This window comes from Thunnus albacares, chromosome 4, assembly GCF_914725855.1.
Source record: "Thunnus albacares chromosome 4, fThuAlb1.1, whole genome shotgun sequence".
Taxonomy (NCBI): Eukaryota; Metazoa; Chordata; class Actinopteri; order Scombriformes; family Scombridae; genus Thunnus; species Thunnus albacares.
In genome coordinates, this window is record NC_058109.1 from 14,194,286 (window position 1) to 14,218,153 (window position 23,868).

Below are 23,868 nucleotides of genomic sequence, written 5' to 3' on the forward strand. Positions count from 1 at the left end.
TGCCGCACAGGCCCATGGGTGTATAAACTGTACAATATATAGTGTCAAACCCCCACCTAGTACTCTCTTTATTAGTAATTGCTTGTTTGATATTGGTATTGATATTGATATAACAAAAGAGTATATCACATTTCACTGCCTGAAAATGTGTTTCTTTACACTGCAAAAATTATTCTCTGCCCTCAACTTGCAACACTAGTAAATGGTTCAGACACATGTACAAAATACATTGGCATCAGATCACCATCAAATAGATAAGCATAGTCCTTTAATTGCCCCTATTCTAATGTTCTACATTCTGTGGTAAAGCTTTGGATTTACAGCAGTACCAGAGGTACAATGGAAGGCAACGAGAAAAAGTCAGAAAAGTTATTTCTATTGGATATTATAGTTTCTATTATAATAGGATTATAATAGCATGTTTAACTATAAGAATAAATTCTGGACTTGTTTAAGTATCTGGCCTCTTGGTCTGCTACCCACTGTGCTGTGGATATTCCAAAAACTTGCAATTAAAATGTCAGTCTGGTTAATCAGCTAATGCAAACGACACTTGACTCAATCACATCTGACAACAGAAGTGAGCTGAAATGCCAAAAATACCATAATTTCAAATAGTATGTACAGGTCTAGATGAAAATGTTAAGATTTGCATGTCTGTCTTTGTTATTTTTGTTATTCAGAAAGTCCAGATGTGTAACAACAACCTGAGATAGATTATGCACAGTCAAATTACATTTGAAATATATTAATTTCTTCCTAAATGTTTTTTTAATATTTGATAGAATCCCACAGAAAAAAATAAATTGTAGAAAAGGCAGATACATTTTTTTCACTGACAGCTGCGTTATGGTCAGTTAAGTATAGTATTAATAGACCATAATGAAATGCAACTGCAATCATATTTTTTGCAAAATTAAACTTTTTTACTATAAATGGTGCAGGGAGGAACAGAGAGATTAATGTATTGTGTTCATTTTGCTCTGCACATCCTGAAACTGTGCCTCATTTATTTTTGGCATTGTTACTATACTAAAAGACTGTGGCAAGAGGTTTCTAAGTTTATTAATGTTACATTTATGGCTGATTTTGCTTTATTGTATAAACATGTACTGTTTGGGTTTTTAAGTTCCAGCAGAAAGAATAGGAAACAAGCTTACATTATCATCTTATAATTATCTTAGATAAGTTTCATTTTCATAATTGTAAGTTTGCAAACAAAAAAACTATCTTCTAAGTTTTTCATAAAGAATGTGAACAGTACTTACAGACCATTACACCTTACACTAATAAGAAGGCTGTAAAAATGTTAAAGCATGTATTATTTTTAATGTCTTTGTTTAACTCTGTTCATTGTTTTATGTATTTATTGATACAGGAACATTTATTTCAGGAACAGCTGAACTGTACTGTTATCAAACTCTTTTACTCTTTTAATCCCTGCACTGGTCACGTTCATAAATTTCATCAAACAGGACTTGTACATTACATTCAGCCTCCACTGTTACATAATTTAGTGTGCACGTCACATTTAATTTTTGCACTTGTCACCATTTCTTGCTCTGTAGTGCAGTCCATATTTCCTTTGTACAGTCAATATTTCATTTCAAGTTTATATATCCCATTTAAAAACTATTATTACTCCATCCTGTAAATATATTTTAATTTTTTAATTTTTCATTTGATTTTAGGTCTATTTTGTTTATTTTATTATTTCATTATTATTATTACCTTATTCTTGTTATATTTTTATTCTTCTATGTAGTGGAAGCAAATGCTAAGACAAATTCTTTGTATGCTTGCATACTTGGCAAATAGACATATTCTGATTCTTATTCTGATTACTTCTTATTTATTGTATTTATTCTTTTATTATTATTATTATTAATGTTTATTTATTTTTCTTTCTATTTCTTATGTATTGTTTGTGAACCCTCCTAACATTTTGTTGCTGCACTCTGCTGTTGTGGATGATTCCATCTGACGTCACCCTTCACCCGTGACGTATATCGCATTAGCCAATGGTGAGCGACTACAGAGCATTCCCTCAGCCAATCGGCGCCTTAGCTTATTTAAAGGTTTGAACAGAGGAACATTTGAAATCAAACAAGCCGGGTTTAAGGGAAGAGGTAGCTCCCAAAGTACATTTCAGGTGGAATTCTTTGTCGCCTCTGTATCTTGCTTTATTCGTATTTACCTATCTATAATATCGACGCCAGTTAATTTTTGCCTCAACGCTAGAGTGGTTTTACTTTATGTATGTAGCTACAAACGACAACTCAACCGTTAGCTTCTAAGTTAGCCAGCTAGCTAACGCTACCAGCTCCAGTGCTGCTCTGTTTGAATTCTGGATAAAGTACCAGGCAGCGGTTGCTCTCGGTCTCCGTGCAATAATATATTTAGGTAAGTTATGCTATCTAATACTTACCAATACTTACATGTGAGGTGTGTTGGTTTGTTGTGGTTTCTTAAAAGCGAACGTTAATGTTAGCTGTGAACGAACGTTAACGTCTAAAAACCTTGTTCACAGTAACGTTAGCCACGCGACGGTGATGGCTAACGTTTATTTTCTCATTTTTAAAAGTTTTCCAGTGTCTGCTTTTTAGTGTTTTTGTCTAGTTTTTTAAAAATAAGTTCAAGGGAGCATCTACGTTACCGTACGCAACACGGTTTTGTGAGAAAACGCTCAAACTTTGGAACAATGTAGCCTAAAAAAATAGCAGGCTTACAGTAGTTCACTCAATAAATCCGGTCTTTTTCAATCGACTCTGGTATATTTAGCAACCCTAGCTTTACTTTAACTATCTATGATTTATTTGGTTAATCAAACTCTTTCCTTTTCTCTCAGAAAATGGACGCTTCTGCCAGGGCCAAGCTGACAGAGATGAAACTTCAGAGGCCTGAAGTGAAGGTAATGCAAAATACCAATTACCTTGACCATTAAATCACTGCTGTCTTCACCACTCACTCACTTTGCTGACCTTTACTCTTGTATGTTGATATGGATTTCTTGAACTTTGAACTTGCAGTGCAATTACAATCTGACATCTCTGTAAAGTTTTTCAGTTACAAGTATAAACACCAGACACAACTATGAGACCTCACATGTACAGAAATGCATAACATCCTAAACATACAGGAAAGATGATGACAATAGAACAAGTGGAGTGGGTCTTAAGCATAGCTTTCACATTGCTCTTAGATCCTTTAAAAGCCATTTTATGCAGCGTTTGGTGTTTTTCCTTTTTAATTGCAGTCAAATGGTGATGGACCAAAGCGGATTCCTGTGACCCAACAGTCACAGATGACTCAAAAGGCTTCAGTCACACCAACTCAGCATCAAAAAGTCCTGGGTGTGTCAAATGGTCCTAAGCGCATTCAGCGACCTGTGAGCCATCAGAAACCAGTATCTCATGTCAATATTGTCAAGTCCACACATCTGGCTGATCAGAATGTGAACCCTGCTACTCAAAATGTAAATCCTGCACCACAGCCCAAATCTAGTTCCCAGCAAAAGATGAATGAGCCCAGGGTGAACCCGGAGGGAACCAAACCAGCAACAGAATTGGAAAAGCCTGAGAAGCCACGGAGTAAGCATATTACAAGATTTGACAAAGTAATCAACCATGTGTGGGGGGTTTGGATGCTAAAATATATCCTTTCTTCCTGCTTTTGTTAGAAATGCCTGCCAAGAATGATTCTGCAAGAGTCTCTGAATCAAAGTATGTCTTATAAGTCCTTATTCTATTATTTGTTATTTATTATTCTAATCTTCTGTAAGATTACAAGTTTTGTTGGGTTTGTTGTCTGTAACTATGCATGTTTCTGCTCACGCAGGAAGCGATGGAGCCTGGAAAACTTTGACATTGGTCGCCCCCTAGGAAAGGGTAAATTTGGCAATGTCTACCTGGCCAGAGAGCGACAAACCAAGTTCATCTTGGCCCTGAAGGTGCTCTTCAAGAAGCAGCTGGAGAAGGCGGGGGTGGAGCACCAACTGAGGAGAGAGGTGGAGATCCAGTCTCACCTCAGGTAAAGCGTCCTTGACTTTATACAATCTTATGCCATGTCTAAGCACTGACTGTAGTTGGGACAAACAGAGGTAGTTTGATACGTTGATCATTTGTTGTGTCACATAGTTCGTAGATCAACAGTAAGAAAAAAACACAAAGTGCTTTAAGTTTTTGTAAAGGCAGACACTTCTACACACTAGAAATGAACTTTGCAATCGAAACTTGGCAAACGGTAACTAGGACATTGCTGTTTCGAGTCTATGGAAAACCTGAATATAACAAAAAACTTGAATACAAAGGCAGTGCCTACATTTAGATATAGTCTTTATTGTCCCACAGAAAATTTGTTTTCACAGCCTATACATATTCCACACACAAACATACAGATAGATCATGAACACATAACATTCATTCCCTCGACTGTATCCCAACACGTATACATGTATGTTTAGCCATGATGAATCAGGCCTGTGTATGGTATTTGCCACTGGGAGTACATGTTGAAGTTGAATACTTCGTATACATACTTAGATTTACCTGAAAGAAAACCAATGTACCAGGTTTTTAGATGTCTGTGCTCTTTATTTTTAGGCCCTGTTTACACCTGGCATAAACATGCGTCTCCACATGCGATCTGAGTGACCACTTGTGATCGGATCTCACTTCTCAGTTATATGCAGCGATCTCCCCGCAGCTGTGTCTCTCCATTCAGAGATGCTGTGCACATTTACACATGAGGCACAGCAGCATAACTTCATTGATTATTTAAATCTCCGCCATGCCAACAGGATCCGTCAGGATCTAATGTGTTCTTCTACACATCCAATAGGTCAGCTGTTGCGCGCACACACACAGTCCAGGTTGATACTGTTTGGAGTAAAGCAGCGGTCCTCCTCATAAATCCTCATTCAATTATCAACTAGATAGAGGAAACTATCCAGCAACATTTAGCTTCTGAAATATTTTTTTAGACAAACAAGCGAAAAAGTAATGGTTTAATTTCTATTCTAATTGTCGATTTTGAAGAGGAAAACCGGTTACGGGAACGTGAAAAAAAGGGGGGTGGATTACATTTTTAATTCACATGAAAAACAAAATAATTTGTTTATCCTCTTATCAAACAAGTTGAACGGCTTTGGACAGAGGGTCCTGTGCTTAGTCTGCCGGAAAATAGAGGATGTCAGTTGAGTAGGTGGTCCTGCAATGTAGCTCAGGACGCATTGCGTTTACACTACTAAAAGAATGTGGCCACATGCGCCCAGACCACCTCTGAATGTGGTCTGAGTGATGGAATCTCAATGCGTCTTGGGTGTCTTTACACCTGTATTCAGAGCTTGGATCATCCGAGACGCATGTTAATACCAGGTGTAAACAGGGCCTTAGTGTCATGGGTATTTCTTTTATATTTTTATAAAACAAATTTAAAGTCAATCATTTTACCCTGTTCAGTTAACAGATTAAACAGAGTTTAAACAGAGGGTGGTTAAACATGCATTGGTGGTCAATCTGGGGCAACATGGCTCATCCCATATGGCTTTGTGACCCTCCGTCTGACTTTTTTAGAATGAGGGTCTGACAGCCTCTGCTCTCAAAACTTTAGCCATTAAGTCTCAAGGTATTGGTTGGGTATTTCAACAAAATTTCTCAGAATATTCCTCTGCCTCGGCGTCCTGCAGGCACCCCAACATCCTGCGCCTCTATGGCTACTTCCACGATGCATCTCGTGTGTATCTCATCCTCGAGTTTGCACCCAGGGGAGAACTCTACGGTGAGCTGCAGCGCTGTGGAGGTTTTTCTGAGGAGAGAAGTGCAACAGTAAGTCTTGTCAATTTAAGACCTTTTTTTTTTTTTTTTTTTTTTTTAGTTTAGAGCAACTTACACAGAAGTATTGTATTGTTTCATTCAGACACAGTAAGCCACATTAAATTCTGTATACCAATACTGCTTTTGGTGTGTGAAAACTATGACTACTGTATATTTTAAACAGTCATCCATGTTGTATTGACCATGATTAATGTGCGTTACTAGTACATGATGGAGCTGGCCGACGCCCTCAATTACTGCCACTCCAAGAAGGTGATCCACAGGGACATCAAACCAGAGAACCTCTTACTGGGGGCCAACGGCGAGCTGAAGATTGCAGACTTTGGCTGGTCTGTTCATACACCCTCCTCCAGGTATTCACGCATGCTTCTGTTATATTGTGTCTGTTGAACCTTTTTGTGTAACTTCTGTAACATTTGGAGAAGGATGTTTTGGGTTGCATCTGTAATTCATGTGTTCCTTGGCTTCAGTGACCTCATACTTTTTCTCTCCCTCAGAGTTTTTGTGTAAATGCCCCTTTGTCCGTCTACATCCTACAAACAACTGACAGGTGCCATACTTTGTCTGATTTTATTTATTTTCTTTCTTTTCTCTGTGCAGGAGGTCCACTCTGTGTGGAACACTAGACTACTTGCCTCCGGAGATGATTGAGGGAAAAACTCATGATGAGAAGGTGGATCTGTGGAGTCTGGGTGTCCTTTGCTACGAGTTCCTGGTTGGACACCCCCCATTTGAAGCAAAAAGTAACGAGGAGACCTACCGCAGGATATCAAGGGTAAGAGAGCTAAACAGGGTAAGATGATAGGTAGACACCCATATGATATACAGACGGGTGACAAATTGAAGGAAAAACTAGTACAAGTCTGAATGCTTGACCCCTACAGTTAGGGGATCTGGTGGCTCTGTTATGCTGTAGGGGGGCATTTTGTTGGCATGGTTTACAGCAAAAGCTGTCTTAAAAAAAAAAAAAATCTGTCAAATTAATTTTGTGGCTTATTAGTGGGTGTACCAAAAAATCAGACAATTGAGTGGTTGCTGATCTTGCAGGCCTGCCTACACAGCATTCTTGACAATGACATCTTGATGTTTGAGATGACCCACAATACCGTGAAGTGTTGCATTTTGGGGGGGTTGTTGTCTGAGTGGGTGGATGACATTTATCAGAATATGCCGTTAGTTTTTACTGACATCTGAAGGGTGTTTTGCAAAGCAAGACCCTCAAAGAAATACCTTTTCAAGTGATACTGATACATAAGACTAAAGCCCCTTTCACACACAGTCTATCCCTGAAATGTTCAGGAACGAGTTACGTCCATTTGACAAAAGACCCTTTCATAAGGAGGGAACGAACCAATCACAAGACTCCGCTGATGATGTATTTGAATCCGATTTGTTTACCATGCCTTGCTGATGCTTTCGCAGGTAATTTGATAACTAACAAGCAATACAAGTTCTTTTGTGTGCAAACAAGCTGCTTTTTTCGCTTGCCATGTTCCTGAAAAAAAAAAATGGACATCTTCATCGTACATGTACATCAGGCCCCATCTTCTTCTATCGAGTTTTATGGTGGTTGGCATCCGTAAATGTTGCATTACCGCCATCTCCTGAACTGTCCCTTGCCCCACCTTTTCTGAACAAATTGCGTTGTGAATGTTGGCTGCTGAAAGGCTGATGCTAAACTGGATTGCTGGCTTTACTTTGGATGAAGAAGCTGAAGGAGTATGAATGACTTGGAAAATCATTTGGAAAATGGGTAGGTCAGATTAGGAAATCTTAATCAACTGTGTTGAATAGTTTCAAAAAGTACAAATGGGATTTAAAAGTTGAACAAAACTCCTAATTTAACCCACCCATTTCCCACTTTTTCTCAGATGATCTTTCTATAGTCACTACAGTTTTGCTTATAATTGCTGTTGTTAATGTTTTAACCCGTTTTCTGTCTTTGTCGTCCAGGTGGAGTACACTTACCCTCCACAGACCAATTTCAGTGCTGGAGCCAAAGACTTGGTTGCCAGGCTGCTGAAACACAACCCCATGCACAGGTTGCCCATCGAGGGAGTCCTGTGCCACCCCTGGGTGGTTGAATACTCCACCAAGAAGCCCAAAGCCTTGAACAGTGAAGAGCCCAGCCAGTGAGCGTTTTGGTTTCTCTCCACCCAACATCTTGGGGATGTGAAGGTGAAGCGTTGCGGTCAGAGCAAATGGCCGGTGTGGAACATGAACATCGGCACGGCTGACGACAGAATCTGCTTTTACTACTACACTGACTACAAATCACTTCACTTCAAGTGGATGTTTTTGTCTGCAGGCATCTTGAGCCAGTTGGTCACCGTTTGTCTTTCTATCTTTAAAGTTTCCTTGTATTACCAATGGCATTCTTTTGCCTGTAAATATTTCACTGTTGTTTTTTCTGTATAATTATGAAAAATTTTATTGACCTTTTATTAAAATGCCATTACTTGAAATGAACAAATTACCTTTTCGTGGAATATGACTATTGAATTATGCAGTGTATGTTAGCGATTATTTAGTCTTTGCATTTCGGGCTCTCGGTTGATTGTCTCACGTATGTGGTAAACGAGAATTTGCACAAATGTCCAGTGCGTGAGATGCTCAAAACCCATCACGCTTCTCTGGTGGGAAGCGGACAGCAGAGGGCGCCAGCATACCACTACTCTTGACTTGGGAAGATGTTACAGATTTTGGGAAGTATTAATGCCACTGTGATGAACCTGTTGAGTGAATTTATGCTACAATAAAATAGTTGAAATGTAAAGAAGTGAGTAAATGCCCTTTATCATTTAATTTTGGCAAATGAGAGTTTAAAACCACTTGTATCCAGAATGCTGGAGGCTGCGTCACAAATAAAACCGGATATTGACATGCAGGCTGTACATTAAAACCAGGGGCATGGTTTAAAAAGCGGAAACGGGTCAGATTTATTTAAAAAAAAAAAAAAAAAAAAAACCCAAAAAACGGATCTTTCAATCTTTTTAGAAACGTGCCCGGGACCAAATATGTTTGTATCATCATGGACAGTATTGAGAGAGTAGACTGCGTACATCGTGTTGTTAAATTAGAGAAACGTGATAACTACAGGTACTCACGAAAACTATAAATTATCTAACAGGCCTTTTCATTAAAAAAACGAGTCCATGTGAAAGGAAACGTAGGAAATCTAGTAAACAGGTCTACTATCATTAAGCATTCCCTCAAACAGATTTCCTGGAGTCCAGCAAGTGGCCAACTGAAGTGAAAAATACTAAATACATGTTTAAAATATGTTAAAAGGTGAACACATATTTAAATGATCCCTCACGGTACACTGTTCAGCTAATAACTGTTGCAGCAGTTGCTATTGTGTCCGCTAGGTGGCCTTGTAGGCATTATAATGAGTAAAACACTGTCGTAGAGATGATAATGTGGGGAAATGTCATCTTGTGTCTTATGTTTGTTAATGTAGAGATTCCTCATTTTAGTTAATTTTCCTTGTAAAGTTATTTTCTTGTCTTTTCAGTTTGTTGAACTATATCAGTCAAGAGTTGTCTCTCTCTAAGTGGTTGATAGAAAAAGAAAATCTAAAAGGTGCTTCGTTCCCTCAGGAAAATGGCAATATGAATTTTATAAATTTTGCATTTCGGGCTAAGTTTAAGTCTAGGCTTGGACCTAATTGTTGAATATTTAGATTAGACTCATACAGAATCTCTGCTTTGTCCAACAGGCCTCTGCTTGTGCATTTCAGCTGTTAATCTGCTGAAAAACATTAGAAATATCTCGCCTTTTTTTTCCTCCATTTTCCTGCATTTTCGTTACACGTGAACCGGATCTGTTAAGCCTCTAATAGTTTGCAGTAGACGGGATTCATGTCTTAAAGGTAAATCCGTGCATTCATGTATGCACCAGGTACAAATCTTCAACAGCTGGAGATTAGACCACTCAGATATAAACGGTTTGTCCAGATGTTGTTGTCTGCGCAGGAAAAAAATCAACACAGTGGATGAACAGGTCGAGCAGAAGGCCTGATGCTGCCCGCCTTTAGCACAAAACCTGGCGAAAAGATCTTAACGTGAGCACGCAGCGGAAAACATGCATGTTTTGAATTTCTATACAGACAAAAGCAGAGAATAAAGGTGTAGTAAGAAGGATTTGTAGTAAGATTTTGAGTATCGACCCAATTCACACAAACAAGCCTCAAACACTGTAAGATAATATCTTGTAATCTACAAGGCCTGTGCAGCCTTCACACTGTTCTCCGGTGTTAATAAACCTTAATTTCTATTTTAAAAATAAATATGAATGCGACTATGTTCTCCACCATTTTCTCGTCTTTTATTATAGAGAGAGAGAGAGAAAAAAAATACATGTTCTGACCGTTTTCATTTTACATAAAACCACACACATTTTTACAATATAATTTCACTTAATCTTTATTCTTTAATATTAATTTCACGATATATGATAACGACTTTGAGATATACATTCCATCTTTTTGAAACCACAATAACACACTACACATACGGTTTTATAACATTTCCACAGGACCCATTGGATTGCACAGAATGAAAAATGTCTGTATGCACATTTTCCTCTTTAATGATTTCTCTCTTTTTTTTCTTGATTTTTCAGACACCGAATTTCGAGACAAGGGGGGTCTTTAAAATTAATTTCAGAACAGGCCATGTGTTTTCAAATGTGATGAAAAACATTATGTTAAATTGAGTGTGCAGGATTTAAATTTGAGGTCCCCATCTAGCTGAAATGTGGGCCAGGGGTGCGGAGTTTTTTTTATTTATTTTTTATTTACCAGAATGTGTATTTCAGGTCTTGGTGAATTTTGTTATTGCCATTTGTAAAAAGCTCAAAGTGTCAGATATTTCCCAGATCTTTAAAAAAAAAAAATCAAAACACTTTCACGCAGAAAGAATCGAAATTTGGATTTTTATTTCCACTTCCCAGTTTCATTATGTTTTGTGTGTCTTAAATATCATACATTCAATGCATAGTTTGTATAGCTGCTGTGTGCTATCTGATATTTTGCATTTCCAGTATTTTAAACTGCTCGCGGGGGGGGGAAAGGTCCAATTTCCTCATTTCTAACGAAACTTCTTCTTTTACATATTTCTATATGAATTCACGTGTTTCTACTGCTGGTTATTGCCATTGTGTTATTTTCCCGTCTAGGTTTGTCCACAGGCGTTTCTGGGGTTCAACACCACATTCATTGCCTATAATCATATTGCAAATCACCTAGTAGAAAGTGGCATTTCTTTGCTTTTTTTTAATTAAATCTTTTAAATAAACGTATCTTAATCTTCATTAAATCACATTATGCCGTTGAATGTCCGTCCATCACAAACTCGAGCGTTACATGAAGTGAAGTCTCATGTGGGGAAGCACCACAAGAGCGACGAAAAGACAAACTTTGCCCTTTTTGCAATTTTTGTTTAAGGTCAATATTGTAAACGTTCACTCCACTGGAAAATATGTATATGTACTTTTGTTCGCATATTTATACAACATGTATTGTCCATATAGTGTGTTGTGGATGCATTAGATTCCCTCACTGCCACGGATCTATTTCTGTTTGTGTGTGTGTGCGCGCGCATTTTTTTCTGAATTGATGCAAGACTGTATGACTGTGCTCTGTGCGCGCTTTTTACGCATGAATTAAGCAGAAGGGCTGCACTTGCCGGGAAGTCGTGTGTTTTTTTTGTTTGTTTTTTTTTCACTAAATGGGGAGTTGCAGTTAACATCTAGTTCCAGCAATGGCTTGCATCTACTCTTCTATGTTATATTTGAAAGCCTCTATGAGCCCCTCCATTGAATGGATGAAACCGGATATGCTGCATATACCTCCTATTACAAAGATGGCGACATCAAAGAAAACTTGGTGCCATAGCAGCTTTCTCCATAAAAGCTTGAGGTGGAAGAGACTGGGAAGCAGAAAGCACAGGCCTGCGCCTGTCAGGCTGCCAGTGAGGCCCATGAGGAGGGCGAAATGTGGCACGTAAATGGCCATGAGCAAGGTGAACACAACAAGGCTACATCGGAGAGTCAGTCCCCAGGATTTCAGGCGTCCATCGCCACCGTAGCAATCTGGAAAGAACGCACGTCCCCCGTCCTGGAAAAACGATTTCTCTAATACCTCGACGGCGGCGAAAAACGGCAGCGGATACGACAATAAAGCTTTGGCCACTAGGAAGAGGTTGACGACAGCTCGGATGCCGGGGGGCAGGTTGTCTGTGATGACCTCCTTGGTTGCGTCAGCCCAGGTCAAGTAGGCCACCAGGGCGAACAGGCCTTTGAGGATGCAGGCAGCGATGTGAGTCCAGTTCATCATGCAGTGGAACTCGCTTGGTTTCTGCATGTTCCCCTCCAGAGACGGCAGGAAGATCTGCGAGGTGTAGCTGAACACGATAATCCCAATGGAGATGGGGAACTTCTTGACGTCGATGTAAAACTTGACCTTGTCCCAGGCCCAGTCCCTCGCTCTGGAGAGGCAGTACGCTATGACCAGGATGTTGATGATAAAGTGGGCCAGCGTGCACAGCAAGCTGAACTTGGAGACGGCTTTCAGGTTCTTGAGGAAGGCGCAGGGGAGGAGAGCGACGGTGGCGATGATGGCCCACGACTTCTGGGAAATTGGCATGTTGGGGAAGCTGTTGTACATGAGATTACCGCTGACCACCACATACAGGATGCAAGTCATCACAAGCTCTATGATTTGGGCTACATTCACGACATGGCCACCTAAAGACGGGAATCTGGGCGCGCAGCAGGCGTTGGCAATGTCCACATAGGAGTCCCTCACACGGACGAGCTGCCCGTCTTCGTCCTCCTCGTACAGGCAGGAAATGAGGATTTTCCCCGTGTAACAGCACACCACGGCGGCGAAAATAATGAGAAAGAGTCCGAGGTATCCTCCATGCAGAATGGCGTAGGGCAACCCAAGAACGAACATCCCCTATAGACATAAAAAAGAAAAAAAAACATTGTGAATGTTAAACTAATAAGGCCTTATTGTTACCAATTAATATTTACATATAATTGTTTTTTTAAATGGATGTTTCCTTTTTCCCACAATTAACCAGATAATATTTTAATGTGGGTTTGTCGGCCTTGACTCCTCAATGGATGTCACTCCCGTTTTCATGTTGTGGGTTTTCCACTTCGCTTTGAGCGCATCCGCCCGCCTCTGACGTCACCGCGAGCTGGAGGAGACACACTCTGACGTCACGATGACTGCCGTGACCATAGCCTCGATAAGGCATGAAAGGGATTGCGTCTAGGGATTTTTTGTCGCATAGACTGCACACATGTAGACTCTCTCTCTCCGCCCCTCTGGAGTATAAATGCTCGCACTGTAGGGTTAAGTGCACTTTGGGCAAAAATAGCCGCGCGCACACGTGGGGTCTTTGTGCGTAATTGGATAATTGATGTGCAGTATTATATAAAAAAATATGGTTGTCAATTATTGTTTTATCCTCTGTGTTATTTATTTAAGTCTGCGAATGCAAAACAATACTGGAAAAAGGTCAAATATGACACATTATACACTTTTGCTTATATGTTGCGTAAAAAATGTCTCCAGACATCGTAGCCCACTTCCCTACATAATCTCTATATTATAGCTGCAATTAGTTTAGGTGCCTTAAGCCTTTAAATACCTGTTAAAATAGAATAGTGCTCTATAAATACATTCATTTGACTATAAGACACCCAAAATCTACAGAGTAATGATGTTTCGCTTATAGATTGATGTATTAATTGCCCTGCGGAATATCAGGTGAGCGGTTATCAGTGACGTTCATCGGTGACACTGGACATCACTATACAGACAAAGAATGTGTGAGTTGAGGAGAGAGGAGGGGAGGGGTACACAGGACATCAAATACCTCCCTTTTTTCAGCGCACCGTAACACCTTGGCTGTTCTTAAAACCTCTGCACTGTTCCAATAACATTTCATGACAATATTATTATAACAAAAAGGTGTTCAAGAATTTTTTTTGAATATTTTTCAACTTGACAAAGTTGCAACAAAGGCGCAGAACCTGCTGGTTTTTGTTCTGTGCATGAATATTTTAATGGCATAATGTTAGGCGGTCGCAGGTGCGCGTTTATCTCGAATTTCACAGCTGCTTCGGAGGCGGCTCAGTCAATTAGCACCGAGAACCGGAACCGCCCGTTTATAATCCGCGAAGTGCGTCTTTACCTGGATTGCGTTCGTGACGTTCCAGCCCGCCTCCCAAGCGGTGATTTTTGGTCTGACTTCAGACAACTCGTTCGTCGAACCTCCGTCCTTTGAGGCTGAGGGCGATGGACCGGTGCCGTCCCTCTGGTAATGGCTGTCCCCGTCCAGCGCCTCTCCGTCTCCGCTCGCCTCTCCTCCCGTCTCATCGGATGTCAAGATGTCCATCTGCATGCCTTGCCGGTGGTCGTAGTCCAGGTCATCGCAAGCGGCGAAGCCCAGAGCCTCCTCGTCGGTGGCGGCCTGGAACCCCATCCTGGCGAACATCCCGCTCACCTTCGCCTGGGATTTGTTGGATACAGCGGTGGCTGCATTTGACAGTTTATTAGAAAGCTTGCCTCTGATTAACGTCGCCATTTTTCCCTCTCTCGACTCTCAACGGTCTGCAGCTTAATTAGTGGTTTTTTTTCTCCTCCAGTGAGTAAAAATTTGAGGCTACTTTGGGTTGCAGCTCTTGATTCTCTGCATTAGACAAAGCCACGAGGAAGAAAAAAAAGCGCAAGTTTAGTTTCAAGACACCGACGGCTCTCAGTTGCTATCTCCACTTCTTAATCAGTGTACGCCTGCTGCTCTTGATTATCCCCAGGTTCATGTCACCTTCAGACGTCGCTGCTCCGTTTCTGCATCTTGGCACTGCGCTCTGATGCTCGACGAGTAGCGCACCTTTTCAGTCTTTGAGGCAGTTGAGCGGTGTGCGCAAAGGCTTTACGCACGACAAAAAAAGGCGAGCCACAGGTTTCTTTTAGGGCCTATAATATCGTTTTCTTTTGGGCTATAAGGTGGCAGGCAGCCTTTTGCATGAGTTGGTTGTCGGTTTTCAGGTGCCTTTACTGATGCCAATGCGGTACCGTGGAGCCCAGGGGGGGAGGCAGGGAGGAGACACGTGTCCTCATCAGCCTGCCAATGCAAAGCACGTCTCCAGCCCTCCCAGTGCCCCACCAGGAGAAAACGGGAGAGATTTGCTGCATTTCTAGGGGAGGTGCTTGCAGTACCCCAACCATCCCTTCCCCAACCCATAATCTATAATACCTCATCCAGACATCCAATGACATTCCGGGGGCCTCAAATCTTGCATAACTTTACGCATATAAAAGGAGGTTGAAATTGTCGAAACCCCCAACTCTTTGGACCAGAATATATAAGATACAAAACTAGGATTTGTTATTAAAAAAAAATCAAATTTTGCGCCATCTATTTCTTTTTAACGAGAAGAGGACGTGGAGCATCATCATAGTCACCCAAGTTATTTTTGGGATTATCGGGTTTAAAAACGTGCTGGGTTTGTTGATGATGAGAAAAAATATATTCGTACATTTTATTTTTGCTTAAAAAGATGGTAAGATGTAGAACTCGAGACTGCACATATTTTAATTTAGCTTTTGCAAGATGCAACCTCTTTTTTGAAAAAAAAAAAAAGAAATGGAAACTTTAAGATTTCCCTTCATTGCACCGGTTTTATTTCCAGTCTGAAGTCTTCATTCGGGTCGCTCATTCATTCATTCATTCATTCATTCATTCATTGAGTGACTTTGATTGTGTCTGAGAAGAGGATGTGACATGCCATGGCGGTGTTCCCGTTGAGAAAATGTAGGCTGCAGCCTGCAACGAGATTATTTACTGTAAAATAATATGCAAGCATGAAATGTTGAGGATGTGGAGCAAATCAAATTATTGCTTGATTTGGTCTGAGGTGGAAATGTGTTAAACATTTATTTTTATTCTTAAATCGAGCTTTTTTTCTGATGAAAACGTCATCATGATGTGTGTTATGAAGTAAACTTTCCTGCAGAGCCACAATCTCATACATTTATTTATTTTCTTTGCAATATTTTATTCGTCTCTCTAAAAAAAAAGTAGTTAAAAGGTTTAAACGCATTTCAAGTTTTTTTCCCCCCATTAATGTAACCTAAGTGATTATAGTAACCGAGGCCCGTGGTGCTGTAAACAGTTTGTTGACATTGCCTTGTCACTAGTACTTTGTGTCCACCATGTTGAAGGTTTCCTCAGGCTGCAGTATCATAGTTCATCACCCTGATACAAAGCCGCGGCCTAACTCGGTACACTGAAATAGCCTCAAACACACAGTCTACTGTAACACGGTCTGTTGCTGTATACATGTAGGATATTTACTTGAGAAAAAAAAGACCCATTAAAAGCTCCGAACCTGTTTTTTCAATAGGCTTTAACCTGATAAGAGCAGTGATAACAGAAGAGTAAATTGTCATCTCATCAACAAAGTCAATCATGTTAGATTTCTTTTGCTCACAGCATCACTTAGATTAGTCTGAGAGGCCTGCAGTGAATTTGTGCCAGCGATTCAAAGGAGCATAAAATGACTTTAAGTGGCTACAAGACTACAGATAAGCCTTTCTGTACTGTCATTTTAATATTTGGAAAATAAGTAGATCCTAAACGTGTATTAATTAACCCCTTTGGTGCGAATTAAAATAGGGAAAATGAGCAATTAAACCTCCAGTGCGCACAAAGAGAAACTGAGAAAACATTTGTTTGCTTTCTTGTTAGTTTTTTAAAAATATATAATTTAAATGATCTTGAGCTAAAATCCAGAATAACACCAATCTGCGCCACAGTGATTTCACAGACAGGTTCAGACGGGGAGGACAGGCCGAGCTGCTGTGAATCACTATTAAACCTCAACACGGATTTTAAGCGACAGCGTTTGAATCACAAAATACGAAGCAAATAAAGAGGCGCTCCTGCTGTGTGCGTTTGTGTGTGTGTGTGTGTGTGTTTGTGTGTGTGTGTGTATGTGTGTTTCTTGGTTGTAATTTTCAGCTGTGGGAACGAAAATGGCTGCTTTATCCTGTCTGAGTGAAAGAGTTAATGACAGAGGCTGTTATCAGCGGACTGCAGCCCTCCTCTGATCTGCGCTCTGCGCTGTCTGATGGAGTGTGCTGCAAGATGAAAAGAGCAGCTCTGACACCAGCAGCCAGCAGGTTACAGCGACTGGACACCTTTCTACGACCTGCTGTACACATAATAATAACACATATAATAATAATACAAACAATGTTTTATTTTGCTTGTCATGACTGTGTTGGTATTTAGACTGATTTCACTTCATAACCTACTATGATCACACGATTGAGGACAAAATATCTCTTCTGTCACACCGTGTAAAAGGCATGTTTTGGTCCATATTATTGTTTCTCATCCTGATGGGATCCACAAGCTTGGAGGTTTCAGACGTCCCTCATACATATAGGTAACAATAAGATTATCTGTAAGTTCTTCTCAGGCCTTGTTTTGAATAATTTGGCACATTTTGATCACAGTTTACTTCGGTGTCTCTGATCTGAGAGAACTGGTTATCTTTCATCTGCAATGAGAAGGAAAGTGATTTTCTCAGTTTATCACCCATCCCGAGAGTCATTGGGGGGGTCACGGTGCCACGTCCCAGGAGGATCCACATCTCTGTCGATACAGATATGGCCAATCAAAGCTCTTTATCTGCGTCCGAGTTTGCGGCTGCTTTGTGCTCGGGCCGCATGTTCCACGAAACAAAAGACGGAAACGATATCCACCGGTGAGGCTTTTCTTTTTTTTTGTGATAGAAAGCCAAATCCAAAATGGCATTGTAATCTCGCTGTGTCCTCATTCATTTCCTCCTGTGTCGCCCCCCCCCCTCACCCCCCCCCCACCCACCTCTCTCTCTCTCATGCACTCTCACGTACGCGCGCACGCACATTTTCCTCTCCTCTCCCTCCTCAGTATTTCACCCCCGGCTCTCCTTTTTCACATTACACACATGGGTGAGCTGGCACAAGGTTCTTCTCCTTCATGTATAACTCCCCCTCTCCCACCCACCCCCCCCAACCCCCACACCTCCCTCCTGCCGCCGACGTGAACCCAACCCCCCATCTTTCCCTCCAATCACAAAAATAAAATTTAATTTTTTTGCGGATTTTTCCAAAATGGCATTCTGATAAGTAACAACAAATAAAAAAAACTGGGCAAAGTAGGACCACAGCCTTCTGTTGGTGGAAAAACAACAATTAAATGAAGGTGAAAACAGCATATTTCAGAAAAGATGTGATCCAGATGAGGTGATTTTTTTACTGTAAGCCAAAGATTTCTATCTAGTTTTCGTTTCCATGGCATTGACTGCAATCAAGTAGGTCTACAGTAGCCTGTGCCTTTCATTGTGGGCTATCATTACCTCATCCATTAAATGTTTTCAGTGTGTGTGTGTGTGTGTCTGTGTGTGTGTGTGTGTGTGTGTGTGAGAGAGAGAGAGAGAGAGAGAGAGAGAGAGAAGGAGGAGTGTATTACATGAATTGATTGACGCACGACCCAAATTGAGCCAAGAGAGTATTTCAGGGAACGAAAAGGTGTTGTAAAAGTCATTTTTTTGTATCGGATAAGATTTACAGATCTATCAGGAAACCGAGGCATTAATCCTGTATACGTTACCTGTCATTTAAGCCATGATTGGCTGACTGGTGGCTGAAAATACCACCCAAACACTTCTCAATTAATAAGGGACAGTGAAAAGGCACTCCAGGCTCTCTCGAGACTGTAGAGGAGGCACATTAGCCCACATCCGACTAATCAGAGGACCTCAGACTCCATTAATATTTGCATCACAATCACAGGTAGCACACTGTCTGTGTTATCGACTGGATTATTGTGCTGTCTGCGCTCAACAGTTTTGTGCAAATCGTTTTCAAAGAGGAGAGAAAGAGAAACATTTCAGTGCCTGCGCATGATGCGGTCGAGATTTCAGCACCACGGACAGCGTTTGGGTGTTTCTGTCCGGCCTCTTTAAAGGGAAAATCCATCCTAAACAGAATTAATAAGACTTTATTGCAGTGATTTTCAAGCATTAACGTCAATGTGTGTAAACATAAACAAGTAGCAGAAACGAGAGAGGCAAAACTTGAGTTTTTAATAGCATGACATGACACGTGATGACATAATGCTTGATAAAAGTGGTTACAATGACTTAAGCTTGGGCTGAACCATCAATGTGTCTTGTGAGCTGTTCCATTATTATTATTATTATTATTATTACAGCTAAAGGATTTGTGTCCAGATGATGTTGTATTTGCTGTATAATTACCTTAATGTATCTGTTTACTGTTCAGTTTAAGGAGAGACTGCTTTAAAGTAAAATATTAAAATGGAGGATTATAGATATAACCCCACTTTAAAGGATTTTCCTTTAAATAATCACATTTACCTACACCCAGTCACATTTCAAGGAAAAAATACAGACTAAATAAGAATAATACCAACTAACTCATCTAATAGTCTAGACAGGTGCAAGTCCAGACATTTCTGGGTGGGGGTGCTCATCAAAATGGGGCTACATTGATGTTATTTTACTATATCACTCCATATAGTGGTTAGAACAATGATAATATGCCATCTTCCCACTGTGCACCCTATCCCATACAAAAATTATTTATACCAAATCAGGCGCAGACATTTCATTCACGAGCACATATCTGAATGTAAAAGTTGTACAAACACGTGCTAAGACCGCCATAGTTCTAACTGAAAACAGCCTGTGATCCATGCAAACATCATCACATTCATCTTCTCTGTTTTCACTCTCCTCAATATGGAACTGAAAGCCAAACCATCAGGCAAATCACAGCCGCCGCCCACATCCAGAGAGAGAAATCCAGGTGGCCCGCAGTGGCAGACCACTAAGAGCCTTTTCATTACTCCTAATGCGCCTGTTTAATGGCTTATTATGGGCTCCCGAGAGACTTCCTCGGAAAAGGGGTTTGCATTAGTCCTGCATGATGGCTTCTGCCTGAGAAAAGAACACTACAGTGACAAATAGCACCAGAAATTCTTTTACTCATCTATCTATCTATCTATCTATCTATCTATCTATCTATCTATCTATCTATCTATCTATCTATCTATCTATCTATCTATCTATCTATCTATCTATCTATCTATCTATCTATCTATCTATCTATCTATGGTAGGTGAATTAACAATACTAAGTATGTCTATGCGTCTTTCTCTCCACTTGGGGAAGGCAAATTTAATCTTTCAAATGATTTGTATCAACCTAAAAAAACTGTATCTATAGGTGAGTTTATTCCTCTCAGCCTCCGTGTGTGTGTGTGTGTGTATGTGTGTGTGTGTGTGTGTGTGTGCGTGCGTGTGTTTGGTAGGAAACGCTCCCCAGACGCCGTTTTGTTGTTAACCCACAGTGACTCTGCTCTCTCCATCAAACCTTTGACGCGGGTCGGGTTCACCCTCCTGCTGCGACACATTAACATTGTAATTGCCTTTTTTTTGAGCACAATAAACTGAGCCAGTCCGCGGGGACCTGCAGGGCCCGGGGGCTGGCACAAAGCTATGCCATCGATTTTTCACATACACACACACACACACAAAAAGAAAAAAAAAAACTGTGCATGCATGTTTTTCTTTCCCCTTTTTTTCATGCTGAAATTCTGCAGATGATGTAGGGTATCTGATGTACATCTGACATTTGCCTTGGGGCAGGGGTGGAGGGGGGCAAAAATATGGAATAACAGGCCTAATTATTATTCGTAATGGTCTAAAAATGACTTAAAACATTAATATTATTATTTATTATTATATTTGGACATATTTTGTTAGTGCAAGTGAGTAGTTGAGCAAGGAACATGTCTCCTTTATTGATCAGGACTTGAGGTAATGGAAAATCATTAATATCACACCTAATCTACAGTGAAACCTCCTTCAGTTGGTAGTATTGATGTGGTTGTCTGTGTGCATATTTGCAAGTGCATGTTTAATAGAGAGAGTGTATGTGTGTCACCCAGAACATGTACAGTATAGTGTTTATGTGTGTGCATATGGCAACTTATAGTCTATGTGTATGTGTGTGTGTGTGTGTATGTGTGTGTGTGGTCTTGTTACCCAGAGCCAAGTCAATAAACGAGCAGACCTCAGTGACCGGTTAACTGACATCTAATAGTTTTGTTCTCATTAAAGTTTTATGCTATGGGAGCAGCTCTGCTCTCACTGGGATTCTCACACTTGTATCAAACTGCACTTTGACTGAGAGAGCTGAAAAGTTCACGTTGTTTCATCCTGCTGCTCTTGGCAGTCAGAATTACACATGGCGACTGGGAGTTTGCCACCAGGACAACAAGCCTGATGAGCACAGATTGTCTAACTGTCATGTTTTCTGTGCACTTTCTTTAATTTTAGACTTGGCCTCATGTACAAAAGAAAACAAAACAATTCAACAAAAAAAAAAAAAAAGAAAAAGAAATCAAGCAAAACAAATGGTCTCCCTGTATCCATATGTATTAAAACATAGCATATCAGATAAAGGCAGAGTTTTTGAGTGTTAATGAATAAACATTAACTTTGCTAAAAACCAGTCCTTCTCCAGGTTACAGTTTGCTTTTGATGACCTCCAGATCACTCTGTTTAATTTTAAAAAAAGCTTGTTGTAAACTCCAAACAGACAAAATGTGTGCATTTCACAAGAGCACAACCGTTTGATGTTACTACCCATATCCATGCTATAAATGGAGATCTCATTAATACAGTATGGCATTATAAATACTTAAGAATCAGATAGCAAATTATATGTCACAAAGATATTTGAAACAAAGTTTCAAATAAAGGGGCTTTAACAAATTAAACATACAGCACTCTCATACAATATGTTGATGATATATGCTGTTAAACTGGGCTAAGTCAAACACCTTGTATGTAAAAATGTAGTGAAGTTTACATTCATCTCTCATGACATTTTCAGGAAAAGCTTAACCTGAAAAATATAAAATGGACAATATTATAAAAGGCATTTTACAGACTGACACTATTTAAGGGGACATATTATGCTTTTTGTAATTTTCTGTTATTCATATACTGTTATGATGTTGGGTATCTATGTCAAACATGGTCAAAGTTCCAAAACTTGAGGTTAACATATGTCAACATGCTTCCTACATGTCAAAAGCCAGAGCTTCAACTTGCTCTGAATGCTTCTTTTGCAATGTTTTTTTTTTTACCTTGATGACAAGCTGATGTTGGCTCATCGTACACGCCCATAAACAACCATCCATTCTGTAGCCTTGGTTGCTAAGGTTGTTGCTAAGGGTTGTCCATGCATTGTTTGCGTTGTCCACTCTCATATTTTGGATCAGATTCAGGCTCGAACATGTTCGGGTGTGTTTGAGAAGTTGACATTTCGAGTAAAGAACAAGAAAAAGAAGTGAAATCCTACTAATACGGTTTGTTTAGTAGGATTTCACTTTCACTGAGAGGCAGCTTCCACGAGCTAACCAATCAAAAGAGAGGGGGGCCTTAAAGAGACAGGAGCTAAAACAGCCTGTTTCAGACAGAGGCTGAACTGAGGGGCTGCAGAAAGAGCCAGTATAAGATAAATAAGGAGTTTTTTTAACTGTACTCATGCAAAGATATTTCAGTAGAGCCCCAGAATATAGACATAGGCCTGGAAATGTGCATAAATTGTTTGTTTGCTTGTTTTTACAGTTATGGATAAAATTTTTAAGTAGTCAGTAATATATAAATGTTACAGCACCCAGCAAAGCAAGACTGGTTCAGGAGGAGGCTGGTTTTGGTCATACCCAGGTGCAAGTAATACTTTAAATTTGCTGCTATTAGTGTTATTGAAGTCTATATTCAATTTGACTTCATGTCAGACACATATCCATATCAGTATAAAAATAATGATAATAACTTTATTTGTATATATAGCACCTTTCATACAAGAAATGCAGCTCGAAGTGCTTTACAACAAAATAAAGTAAATGTACCAAGTGCTTCACATGAAAAGGACATAAAAAGAACATAAAAGCATGTAAAAAATACATTAATGTAACATAAGATGGAAAATAAAACCCACTTGATAACATTAATAAAAAACAAGATAAAATAAAGTGAAAATACAATACATAGAATGTGCACTTCAGTGGTAGTAATTTCAGACTTAAGTAAAAACTAAGAAAGTATTTCTCCACTTGTATACAACCTGTGAATTGACGCTTAGGTGTCTGAAGCCATAAGAAAACAGAACTTCCTTTTTATAATAAAATACAATACGAGGACAACAACATGGAGATATAATCATTGTAGTTCACAAGACCACAGTGATTAAAACACATACAAACATTTGTTCCACTTCTTGTAGGCTCAGTTAAAACCGTTATGATTAAATTTTTTTTAATCAATTAATTGACATGTACATCTGTACATAGAATTCCTCAACAACATTACTAGTCACAAACATATGACTTGCACTCGTCCATCTTGGGAGTTTGAGTAAAATTCTGAATCCATCATTGAATGCCACCTGAAGCTTTTTCATTTTTGCTTTACTATAACTGAACCACAAGCGGGTTGTATAGAATGGAGCACAGTAGGCTTAAAAAGGGCTGTTTTAACATCATCTGTACACATATGAAATTTGCATGTCAGCATATTGGCTTGTGCATAGAGTTTTCAACACTGGCGCCGCACATTGTCGTCATCACATAGATCATTTCTGATGATGTGACCCAAATATCTTAGTTTGTATAATTAAAAGAAGTGTCAAAATCAGTTTAGGATGTGTAAGGGGCAGAGACAAAACATTTTGTTGTATATTAGGATATTTTTTCATATTTTGTCTCATTGAGCTGCATGTATTCAACACTCATCCTTCATATTTCTAAAAACACATTTTTACTTATGTGTATTTTGTTTAACAAGTGTTTTTTTTTTTGCAGGAGCATGAATCACTTTCTTTCTTTTAACTGGCTGCTGCATCAAAAGATGAGATGAAACAAATA

The 23,868-nt window shown here is 39.8% G+C and overlaps 2 protein-coding genes across 2 annotated transcripts; one reads left to right on the forward strand and one right to left on the reverse strand.

Annotated features, from left to right (window-relative positions):
• The first annotated feature begins 2,068 nt into the window (after positions 1 to 2,068).
• On the forward strand, positions 2,069 to 8,310 carry aurka (aurora kinase A). Its single transcript, XM_044350151.1, has 9 exons — positions 2,069 to 2,403; positions 2,849 to 2,911; positions 3,257 to 3,590; positions 3,680 to 3,722; positions 3,838 to 4,029; positions 5,687 to 5,825; positions 6,039 to 6,187; positions 6,435 to 6,609; positions 7,788 to 8,310. The coding sequence occupies exons 2-9, from the start codon at positions 2,852 to 2,854 to the stop codon at positions 7,968 to 7,970; spliced, it is 1,275 nt and encodes a 424-aa protein (XP_044206086.1). The 5' UTR covers positions 2,069 to 2,403; positions 2,849 to 2,851; the 3' UTR covers positions 7,971 to 8,310.
• A 1,935-nt stretch (positions 8,311 to 10,245) lies between these two features.
• slc32a1 (solute carrier family 32 member 1) lies at positions 10,246 to 15,209 on the reverse strand. Its single transcript, XM_044347757.1, has 2 exons — positions 14,048 to 15,209; positions 10,246 to 12,798 (listed from the first exon to the last, which is right to left on the reverse strand). The coding sequence occupies exons 1-2, from the start codon at positions 14,438 to 14,440 to the stop codon at positions 11,611 to 11,613; spliced, it is 1,581 nt and encodes a 526-aa protein (XP_044203692.1). The 5' UTR covers positions 14,441 to 15,209; the 3' UTR covers positions 10,246 to 11,610.
• Between the last annotated feature and the right edge of the window lie 8,659 nt (positions 15,210 to 23,868).